Source organism: Carcharhinus amblyrhynchos, chromosome 15, assembly GCF_965287045.1.
Source record: "Carcharhinus amblyrhynchos chromosome 15, sCarAmb.v2.hapA, whole genome shotgun sequence".
Lineage (NCBI taxonomy): Eukaryota > Metazoa > Chordata > Chondrichthyes > Carcharhiniformes > Carcharhinidae > Carcharhinus > Carcharhinus amblyrhynchos.
Window position 1 is genome coordinate 72,866,338 of NC_137338.1, and position 12,211 is coordinate 72,878,548.

The window sequence follows — 12,211 nt, forward strand, 5'->3', positions numbered from 1 at the left end:
GTGTAGTGAATTCCCTATCTAACACCATTGTGGGATCACCATCACTACAAGACCTGCGTCAGTTCAAAATGCAGATCCACAATCATTGCTCCAGGGTAATATGGGATTGGAAATAAATATGGTCTTGCCAGTGTCACTCATCCCAAGAATAAATTAAAACAAACTAAATTGTGTGAAGTTCAGAGTGGACTCATATGCATTAGGAACTGAATGGAGAATTCTCAAACATTTCCTTACGCTATTAAAATACTTGAACTGCAGCCTTGTAAAAATCATATGAAGCATGATTCTATGAAATAACACAAACAGCCACAAACTTCAATAAAATATTTGGTTAGATTATATTCCAGTTAATTTCAAACAGCACAGACCGTAAAGCCGTATTGCAACAGTTTCTCTCCTACAGTGTGTGAGACAAAAACTAAACAATTTTCTTCTGAACTCATCACTTGTACCTTGATATCAGAGCTGAAGTTGTTAACTTTTTTGCAGCCGGCACCTTCCAGATGGTAGTTAGCCCAACGCAGCAGCAGTTCCTCGGGGGACAGTTTCATTAGGTCCTCCAGATCTTCACCCTCTCGGAGTAGGGCAATCAGTGCTGCAAACAAACATTTCTGATAAATAACAGTGGGAGCTCCCAGTTATTAATAACACATTAAGTTACCTGGTAATTTGATATAGACAAAATGTGAACAGAGGGTACGTTACAGAGTGTCATTTTTGAGAACAGAGTGTTCTTATGAGCTTTTTCTGCTACGTAATTATTTGTTGAGGGGTAGAACCATATGATCCCTACAGTGCAGAAAGAGGCTATTCAGCCCTTCGAGTCTGCACTGACCCTCCGTAAGAGCATTCCATCCAGACCTTCCCCTCTGCCCTATCCCTGTTGTCCCGTGCATTTACCATGGCCAATCCACCTAACCACATCTTTGGACTGTGGGAGGAAACCAGAGCACCGGAAGAAGCCCATGCAGACACAGGGAGAACATGCAAACTCCACACAGGCACCCAAGACTGGAATTGAACCCAGGTTCCTGTCGCTGTGAGGCAGCAGTGCTAACCACTATGCCACCATGCCACCCATGTTCTGAGCAAGCGTGGGTTTTGGAAGGTTTTTTACTCTGCAAGAGATACTTGTGCTCCTGCTTTCATAGTTATCACTGTTCTGCTGAGTTACTCTTATCGTTAAACTTTGTTATTTATTTACAAAAAGATCATTCCATAAACAATGCATTTGACTATCTTATTTGTGATCTCACAGGGTAACCAATGACATACTTCCACCTTAAATAATTGCACAGAATTCCAGCTCCGAGGGGAGAGTTAAATGAAAAATGTAGATTCTATGGTGTATCAGAACATATCATTATAATTACAACTGTTTCGCCACAAACTTATTTTTTTGCTGAATGAGAACTAGTTTCAAACAATCACAAAATTAATAATTAATAAAATGGGTTTGGTGGATTTGATACTTAGTAATCCCAATTTAATACAGATAATAGAGGTCAAATTCAATTCCTCCTGAAAAATGTGTTCTCAAGCTGCTAGCTTTTATTCGTTCATGGGACATGGGCATCACTGGCTGGCAGTATTTATTCCAATTTCTAGTTGCCCGAGGGCAGATTACTCTGGCTCTGGAATCACATGTAGATCAGACCAGGAAAAGAATGGCAGATCTCCTTCCCTTAAGAGCATTAATGAACCAGATGGGTTTTTTTTGACAATCAACAACGGTTTCATCGTCATCAGTAGAATTTTAATTCCAGATATTTTTTATTGAATTCAAATTCCACCATCTGCTGGGGTAGGATCCGAACCCAGGTCCCCAGAACATTAGCTGAGTTTTTGGATTAGTAGTCCTGTGATAATACCACTAGGCCATTGCCTCTCCCCTACCCTACTGCCTGTACATGCTGGGGTGACCCAGATTAAATTTGGACTCTGAGTTATAGGTAACAGACATGCTCATGGATAACAATATTATACAAGTTGAGGTATTTGGCTGTGCTCAAGTCAAGAAGATCAAGGAAACAGGTGGATTTTTCACCTGTTGCCGATGGCTGAGGGGAGAAAAAGAAAAAAAGAAATGTTCCAACATTCATTCTCGGGACCAGGAACCTGGCTTAATATCCACTGTGGGGAAGTTAGTAGAATCTGTCACAAGGGACAAATGCAGTAGTACAGCACAGATTCATTACAATGATACTGGGGTGAAAAAGATTAAATTACAAGAACAGGTTACATAGACTAGGCTTGTAATCCCTTAAATATAAAAGAGAGTGATCTAATTGAGGTGCTTCGGACACTGAAAGGAGTTGATAGGGTATTGAGAGAGAAACTATTTCATCTGGTGAGCCAGACCAGGACAACGGAAGTTAGGCCATTCACGAGTGATATCAGGAAGTACTTCTTCACACAAAGGGTAATGGGAATCCGTAACTCTTCCCATCCCCCACCACAAAAAGCTGCTGAGACTGTGGGTTAACTGAAAATGCCAAAACTGACTCGACAAAAGGAAGACAAAACCGAGGCAGGTAGATGAGGTTAAGATGTGGATCAGCCACAATCTAACTGAATGCAGAAGAGGCTCAGGAGGCTAAACAGCTTATTCTTCATAGAATCTACTGTGCAGAAGGAGGCCACTTGGCACAAAGAGCCTGCATCGACAACAATCCCACTCTGGTCCTGTCCTATTTCCATAACCTCAAACTTACCCTCCTAATTCCCTGCCATTAAGGGGCAATTTATCATGACCAATCAACCTAACCCTATTCCTATTTGTTCCCAGCTAGACATTCTCTTCCCATTCACAACTTTCCACTTGTGAGCTGAACAATCCTTACCCATTATCCTTCAAGCCTTAAATAACCCGAAAACCTAAAATAGTGGTGGGTGGGGTGGGGGATTGTCTGAGAACTGCCCATTAACAGACACCAGCACCTACCTTCATTTCTACTCAGCTCAATGTCTGCAAACAGGCCAATTTTGATAACTTGCCACAAAAGGCCCAATACAAGGTGAGGCTTCCCCTCTTTTAGATCCTCAGCACCGATATTAACAACGTGACACCCAATTGCTGAGGCAGAATTCAAAGCCAGATTCAAATTTTCCTGTAAAAATATAGAAAGAGTGGCAGCAATGATAAACATCTGTACATGTAACACTTAGTACAAAAAGAATTATGGCGGCAAACAATGTATTTGGTCATCAAAAATGAGCACACCAACTTGGTGTTAAAATGGAGAATATACTTTTATTCATTCAGCCTTAGCAAGTTGATCTCACTACCTGTATAGTGAACGGGGTGAGCTTCTTTTTGTTAATCGTCCTCTCATCAATGGTATCAGGCACTGACAAATTGATCATTTTACTAGATTAAAACAGAAGTAAAACAGGAATTCAGGTTAATTATTGGATATCCATGACTCAAAGATTCAGCAACCAAGGGAAAAAAAATGAACAAGCAAATGAACAATAGCTTACCTTTTCAAAGGCAACTAAGAACAAAGGACATGTTTTTAAAAATCAGATATTACATTTTTTAAAAATTAATTGCGGGACATGGGTGTCACTGGTTAGGCTAGTATTTATTGCCCATCCCTAGTTGCCCTTGAGAAGGTGGTGGTGAGCTGCCTTATTAAAGTGCTGCAGTCCATACGCGATGGGTTGAACCACAATGCCGTTAAGGAAAGAATTCCAGGATTTTGACCCAGTTACTGCGAAGGAATGGTGATACATTTCCGAGTCAGGATGATGAGTGGCTTGGAGGGGAACTTGCAGGTGGCGGTGTTCCCATATATCTATTGCCCTTGACCTTCAAGATGGATGACGTTGTGGGTTTGGAAGTTGCTGTCTAAGGATCTTTGGTGAATTGCTGCACTGCATCTTGAGGATAGTACGCACTGCTGCTACTGAGTGTCAGTGGTGGAGAGAGTGAATATTTATGGATGTGGCGCCAATCAAGCAGGCTGCCTTTCCTGGATGGTGTCAAGCTTCTTGAGTGTTGTTAGAGCTGCACCCATCCAGGCAAGTGGGGAATATTCCATCACACTCCTGGTTGTGCTTTACAGATGCTGGACAGGCTTTGGTGAGTCAGGAGGCAAGTTACTCACCACACTTTTCCTAGCCTCTGATCTGCTCTTGTAGCCATTGTGTTTATCTCATTTTGGCCTCAACTCCACTTTTCTGCATGCCTAGATCCTTCTGTATGCTAATATTTCTAAGGGCTCTACCATTTACTGTATACTTTCCTTCTGCAGTAGACCTTCCAAATTGCATCAGCTCATATTTGCTCATGTTAAATTCCATTTGCCAAATTTCGGCCCAGGTCCCCATCTGATTTATATCCTGCTGTATTCTCTGACAATCCTCCTCACTATCTGCTATTCCCCCAATTTTTGTATCACCTGCAAATTAACTAATCAGGGCACCTACATTTTCCTCCAAACCATTTATATTTATTACAAACAATAAAGGACGCAACACTGATCCTTGTAGAGCACCGCTTATCACAGACCTCCAGTTAGAAAAGTACCCTCCAAGCGCTACTCTCTGCTTTCTATGCCCAAACCAGTTTTGTATCCATTTTACCAGCTCACTTTGGATCCCATATGACTTCACCTACTGTATCAGCTTGCCACGAGGAACCTTATTGAAGGCTTGACTAAAGTCCATGTATACAACTTGCATTGCCTTCTCCTGGTCAATTTTTGTCACTTCCTCAAAGAACTCAATCAAGTTTGTAAGACATGGCCTCCCCTTCACAAAGTCATGCTGCCTATCTAGTAAGTCTATTCTTTTCCAGATTCTTAGATTCCTTAAGAACCTTTTCCAACAATTTCCCCACCAGAAGCCTGTAGTTTCCCAGATTGTCTCATCTGCCTTTCTTAAACAGAAGAACAATGTTAGTTATTCTCCAATCTCTGGTACCTCGGTGGAACAGGCTCGATGGGCTGATTGGCTTACTCCTGTTCCAATAAGTACACCAGATCCCACTATACCGAAGCACTCTGAAGTTTCTCTCCATTTAGATAATAAGTTGCCTTCTATTTTCTTGACCAAAATGGATAACCTCACATTTATCCACGTTAAACTCCATCTGCTGAATTTTGGCTCAATCATCTGACTTATTCATATCCAATTGTAAATTTCTTATTTTCTCATTGAAACTTACGATCCCATCTATTTTAATGCCATCTGCAAATCTGGCTATACCTTCTATCCCTGCATCCAAGTCATTGAAATAGATTATAAATAGTTGGAGCCCGAGGATAAACCCTGTGACACCCCACTAATTACATCTTGCCAACTAGAAAAGGATCCATTTTTCCAACTTTCTGCTGGTTGGCTTGTCCTCTATCCAAGTTAATAAACTTTCAATGGACCCAACATCCACCACTGTTTTGGGGAGCGAATTCCAAATTCCCATTACATTTTGATTTCACTCCTTAACCCTAGCACAAAGTTTAAGGTCATGCCCCCTTGTTCTGATTCCTTCACCAGAGGAAATAATTGATCTGTACCTACTCTGTTAAACCCCTTTAATCATTTATAAACACTTCAGTGGGATCATCCTTCAATCTTCTAAACTCAAGGAAATTCAAGCCTTGTTTATTGAACCTGTCCTCGTAATTTAATCCTGTAAGCTCCTGGTATAATTTTGCTGGAACTTAGCAAGTTAAGGGGTGATTTGATTGAAGTCCCCAAGATATTAGAGGGACAGAGAATGTAGATGGGGAGAAGCTATTTCTGCTGATTGAGGAGTCCAGGACTAGGGGACAGAGGGCAGAATTCTCTGGCCTCCCGGCGGCATGTTTCCCGATGGCAGGATCTTCTGGTCCCACCGCTGTCAATGGGATTTCCCATTGATCCCATGACGTCACCGGGAAACCTGTGGCCAGGGGCGGGGGTGGGGGAGGTTGCCGTTAGTGGGATCAGATCATGCTGGTATGAAGAGTCAGGAGATCGTGCCCATAGTCTAAAGTTAGAGCCAGAAATCAGGAAACATGTCTACACACAAAGGGCGGTAGGAGTTTGGAACCGTCTTCTGCAAATTAATGCCAGATCAATTGTTAATTTTAAGTCTGTGATTGATAGATTTTTGTAATTAAGATATTAATGGATATGAGGTGAAGACAGGTATATAGACTTAGGTCACATATCAGCCATAATCCATACTGAAAGATGAAACAGGCTTGAGAAATGTTCTCTCCCTGCTCCTATGGTGAATCTGTGCTGTTCCCCCCTTCCAAAGGCAATACAGCCTCCTGGGGTTTGGTACCCAACACTGCAGATCTAATCACAATTCTGCAAATCATATATTTGATACTTCAATGTTCATTGAGTATTCTGTTCTCACCTGTTCTAAAAATAATTCAGTGCTATTGTGGTTAATTTTAAAATATTTTTTATTGCTTTTAAGTTTAATCTTCTGCAAAGCACAGACATGGACTGCAGCAATGGCATGTCAGAGAAATGCCAGGCATCAACTTTGCTGCTTCTGGTGGTTCCCTGGTGACACGGGCAACACATCTGGCAAAGCCAAGGATGCTGTTGCTGGCAGTGTCTGAATTACCAAATCAGAGTAAGCTTTCACCAGCTACAGGATAAATATTATATTCCCCATTCCACTTGGTGCAAACAGAGGAGTGACGGACAGTTTTGGACCCATAGCAACCTGGCAGTAATATGTTAGGAAAAGCTGAGTTACTTACCAAAGGATAATGCCATTCCCAACAGCAGCAAAAAGGTCAGTGTCACTGTTGGCATCCATAGGAATCAATTGCTGACAGTCTGGATCCTTCTCCAAAGCCTTGTTGATCCAATTAACAAAAGCATATCTTTCTTCCTCTGCAATAAATGAGACAAGAATAGTGAATAGTTGCTCAAGGAACAATCAACATATTCAGCATTTGCTCAAATGTATCACTTTTGTTTTAGCCTTCCCCTTGTACATGAGACACAGTACAGTCCACATATACTGCAACACAATAACTAACCTATCAGTAATTGAGAACATAAAATTCCTGTTACCAAAATTCAAAGAGAGACAGACTTTTGAATTTCACCAGCAGCTGTGGTGGGGATTTGAACCCTTGGCCCCAGAGCATTAGCCTGAGCCACTGGATTACTGGGACAGAGACTTTTGAATGCCTGTCACAATACTGAAGTTCCTGGTACACAAAAAAAGCAGCGTCAAAGAAAGATCGTAGAATAATAAGATCCCTACAGTGCAGAATGAGGCCATTCAGCCCACTGGGTGACCACAATCCCACCCAGACCCTATTCCTGTAACCCCACATATTCACCCTGCTAATCCCCTGACACTAGGGTCAATTTAGCTTGACCAATCAACCTAACCCACACATATTTAGACTGGCTGACATTATGTCAGCCAATAACATGGGGGGAATTTTCCTTTTTTGTTGCAGTGTCACAACAGGTGGGAAAAGCAATGTTAAGATGGCTGTGAAGTAGAATATATTTTACGCAACAAGTGATAATGACCTGGAACACGCTGCCCACAAGGTTGGTGGAAGCGGAGATGATCAATGATTTCAAAAGGAAATGGGGTGGGTACTTGAGAGAAATAAATGTAGGGATAGACGAGACTGACTGGATTGTTCTACAGAGTGCTAGCACAGGCTGAATGGTCTCTTTTGGTGCCTTAATGATTTTCATGCTGGAATTTTACGTTCCACTTAGGAGCAGGCTAAAAGACAGGTGGAGAGATGGTGCATAAAATCAGATAGGATGGTGCCATGTTGGTCTCTGCTGCTACTTTACCAGTGGCAGAGTTGGTGTTGGATGACCCACCAGCCCTTGGGCTAATTGAGGCCCTTATGTGGTTAACTAGTGCCCACCTAAGACCTTCCTCTTACTGTTGCGATTTTACCAGCAACAGGTTTGCCCATGCCATCTCTCGCTATGGGCTTGATCTCCTGTCTGAGCACCCTGTGTCCAGTAAAGCCACCCCTAACACATAAGGTCACGTGCCCTGCTTGAATTCCATTCCTTTCATTGTCCCCTCCTTGCCACACTCACATCCCATCCCTTCCCCAGGGCTGGTCTGACAAGCCCTACTGAGCTCACTCAACTCACCTCCAGGCCAGCCTACATTTACCTTGTTAGGGGCCAATTGCAATCCCAGCAGGGACTACTGGTTCTGGAGAAGCCGCTGGGGAGCTGTCAGCCATCTGACTGACTCACAGCTCTTGGAGATGTGACATTTTCACTCACAGTTCAGAAGCCACCGAACAGCCATGACCATAAAATCTGGTCATGGCTTCCCAGTGATGGGCTCGCTCCTGACTTCTCAGCTTGTGGGCAGTGCCACCGGCTTGATACAAAACTCAGCCCCAAGACTGATCTGTGGAATGTACAATGGCTTTTTTGAAATGACTCATTGCTGAGTGGGGAAATTCCATATCACACACGACAAGCTGCACGTGTGGAAGACACTGTGCGATACTGGTCGCTGCAATTATTAATTCTCGTGTTTAAAATAAACTTCACACCGCCCCCCCCCTCCACTTTAAACTATTCTCAGAAATGTGCTAATCCTTGCCAGCAATTCATAGTTGCTCAACTTCTTGCAAAATTTCAAAAACGGAAGAAATTTTCCAACTGACAACTGGGCCAGTCCTCGAATCAGAGGAGAACATAGAATTGTTAAAAACTAGTAGTACGATGTAGTTGTTTCATAGAATCCCTACAGTGCAGAAGGAGGGTATTCGGCCCATCAAGTCTTCACTGACTACAATTCCACCCAGGCGCAAACCCCACAACCCCATGCATCTACCCTAGCCAGTTCCCCCAACACTAAAGGGGCAATTTAACATGGCCAAACCACCTAACTCGCACATCTCTGGACTGTGAGTGGAAACCAGAGCACTCGGAGGACACCCACGCAGACACGGGGAGAACATGTAAACTCCACACTGACAGTGATCCAAGCCAGGAATCGAACCCGGGTCCCTGGCACAGTGAGGCAGCAGTGCTAACCACTGTGCCACCATGCCACCCATTTTAGAATATTCACTGCACAAGACAAATTATGTAAATCAGTAACTAAAATTACTCAAAGTATTCATATATGAATGATATTAAAAATGTGGATTTTAAATCTTATAGGAGGAGATAGTTATTAAATTCACTTCACATCAAATTGACTTAACATGCGACAATAAGACGTACTATAGATTATTTACATTTACATACCAGAAAATCAAATATTAATAAAAACAATAGTGAGTCAGATTTAAAAGCAACAGCCACAACAGGTACAGTATTCAATTCAGAGGACTGAGTCTAATAAGTATTAAATATTATCGAGTTCAACAACTTCAGACCATAAACTTTGTCCCCATTTCACATTTTTCTCCCTCGGTGCTTTCAACTGGCTCTGACCTTTATTCAACATATATTTAACATCTATTCTGGACCAATGCTTTCTTCCTTTTCTACTACTATTATTATTGTCTTTGCCTTGTGTTCCATGACACCTTTGTCCTTTGACTTCTCCTGCCCCTCTAATGTATTCCTGACCATTCCTTTTTCTCCATCTGACCCTCTCACATTTAACAACAGTGTAAAGTCCAGAACATTTCCACCTCTCTTCAGTTCTGAAGAAGTCACATTAGATCCGAAATGTTAACTGTTTCACTCTCCACAGATGCTGCCAGATCTGCTGAGTTTTTCCACCACTTTGTTTTTATTTCGGATCTCCAGCATCCGCAGTATTTTGCTATTATTTTTAATAAAGTGGGGTCAGGTTATGTATTTTTATAAGCTTAAAGCCCATTAATGAGACATATCAAAGAAGCAGATTTGTGCAGGTCAGCATATTAATGCAAATGATGAGGTCCTTTAGCCCACCTAATCGTACCTATCTAGAATGGAAGAACATCTGCAGCAACCTTTACACCACATGCCTACCCTGAATGAATTCAAGGTCATCACCCTCACTACCCTGGTCCAAAAGGACATTCCAAATGCTAATCACCGTAAACAAAGATTTTCCACACCACTTCTTTTGCTAATTTGTTGCCTTGCACTGGCATCCAGATACCAACACTTTAGTCTGAAAAGATACATTTGCACATGCAGATATGAACATACTCCCCAGAGGAATGTGAGATTATGGGAATAGGGCTTGGGTGGGATTGCGTCAGTGCAGAATTGATGGGCTGAATGGCCTCCTTCTGCATTATAGGGATTTAGTGAAGGAAGCAAGAGGTCTGTGATATATGTTTGCCGCAAGCCACCCTGGTCCCAGTTTGTGCAATGTTTCCACATTTTCTTCAGGCCAAAATCTAGTTTGATTTTCTGGAAACTAATTAAGCCATAGCCTCTAAATTGGCTATTATTTCAGGGTCGCAATGCCAGAGATTGTGAGATTGAGATATAATGTTCTGAGGCTGCATTTAGACAATGCTGTTACTACAGTATAGTGCCTGTACATTTGCATTCTGAACTCTCATTTTAAAAGTAGACATCATTTGAATGATGTAGAATACACTGTGTAGAAACAGGCCAAAAGGCCCATTAGTTCTGTGTTTAGGCCTCACGTGAGCCTCCTCCCATTCCTCTTCTACTTCATTTTCCCTCATATGTTTATCTAGTTTTCCTGTAAATGCATCTCTTACAAACATTCAAATACACTTTGCAGCAGCAAACTAGAGTGTAGAACGAGACAACTTGAAATACCTGAGTAAGAGTGCTGGGTTCCTTCACTGGATTTTTCAGTTCCATGAACAGCACAGATTCCCTCCTTCTTAAAGAGTTGCTTTCTGAACGTTTTTGCGACATCACTGCTCTTTAAACCATGGAAAAGCTGCAAAAACGCAAGAGATGAGTATGAGTTCTCAACAATATTGTGTTTCCTGATTTCTTTGTGTTTAGCATCTATTAGTGAATCTGTTATTCTTTTGGAGTGCAGAGCACCTGCTGTTAGCCTGGCCCTTGCAATGTTCAGGTTCTTTGTGTGGCAAGTTGTTGAAATTGTGAGCTGTTAACATCAATGTAAGGGAAACCAGGCATCTGGGGCCAGAGTGAACAAGGCAAGCAACAGTGACTATTTAACCAGTGCAACGAAAGGATTGTGAAATAAACAGTGCAATGACTGAACAATTGTAGCAGTTGGCGAATTCGATATCAAATCAGGAGAAATAAAAAGAGGGGAAGAAATACTGGATTGATAGAGAAAGAGGGGGCAAAAAGAGACAACAGTAGAATGGAGTAACTCTAACAATGATCTTTGCATTTTTATCTTTACCCATGTGTCTGTCTGAAGCTGCTGCACATTTGCACATAAATAAAGGCAAGTGTCATTACTTTAACAGCAAAATCTTGCCCAATAAAACAAATGACTCCTTCACTAAACAGCAAAGGGAATTTCACATCTCTGTACCTTAATATCAATATAGTGCAATTTCACCCCAATTTGAGATGAGATTTTCAGTCCCCACTCACTGCTGGGATCATTCTGTCCTGCCGGAAGTCGGTGGACTTTTGGCTGGGTTACCAAATCTCCCGCAGCGGATCCCACCATGACTGGGCCGGAAAATCCTGAACTTGGTATTTAAAGCAAACATTCCTGATTTACAATAAGATCCTCATTTCATTCACAGCTCCACTCTGAATTAACTAATCACACTAACTGAACAGCCTAGAATGAAGGGTCACAGATACAAGATTAGGCCAGAGAGCAGAAGGAACTCCTTTAAAGTGTTGTAAAGCTGTGGAATTCACTTCCAGGATTGGTATTTGATGCACAAAATATGTCACTATTCAAAATTAGATTGGATATGTGGATAAGAAATAAGGGACCGGGGGGAATAAAAGATAATTAGACTGTTTGTTCACATAAAGGGTATACACCAACATGAATTAGCCAGGTTTCAACAACAATAATTTGAATTTACACATTATAGTAACGAGGTTCTTTTTCTGGGAAGAAGTGTAAATAAAGTGTTCTTACTGACAATGGTAGTAGCATCTATGCTTACAGTAGTGAGACTGGCAGTCTCCAAAGTTCCAGGAAGTTGTTGAGAATGTCTGCTTGTAAAAAGTTATTTTATGAACTGTGTACTTATTTCCAGCATAAAAGAGAGTTGGATATCTAATCAACATTTCTAATTGGATACTAGGCCCATATGATTTAAGTTGCCAAACTGAAAGCTAATGTAAGTCAGCAAGAATGGAGATG

The 12,211-nt window shown here is 41.7% G+C and overlaps 1 protein-coding gene across 5 annotated transcripts in view; it reads right to left on the bottom strand.

Moving 5' to 3' along the window:
- Nucleotides 1-12,211, bottom strand: part of LOC145353434 (plastin-2-like) — a 67,038-nt gene that overhangs the window by 23,861 nt on the left and 30,966 nt on the right. For all 5 annotated transcript variants that reach the window (XM_080204203.1, XM_080204206.1, XM_080204205.1 and 2 more), the window contains exons 4-8: nucleotides 10,711-10,837; nucleotides 6,717-6,852; nucleotides 3,292-3,373; nucleotides 2,948-3,113; nucleotides 456-598 (exon numbers count right to left, since the gene is read on the bottom strand). In XM_080204203.1, the coding sequence (XP_080060329.1) occupies nucleotides 456-598; nucleotides 2,948-3,113; nucleotides 3,292-3,373; nucleotides 6,717-6,852; nucleotides 10,711-10,837 (654 nt within the window). The remainder of the gene's footprint in view (nucleotides 1-455; nucleotides 599-2,947; nucleotides 3,114-3,291; nucleotides 3,374-6,716; nucleotides 6,853-10,710; nucleotides 10,838-12,211) is intronic.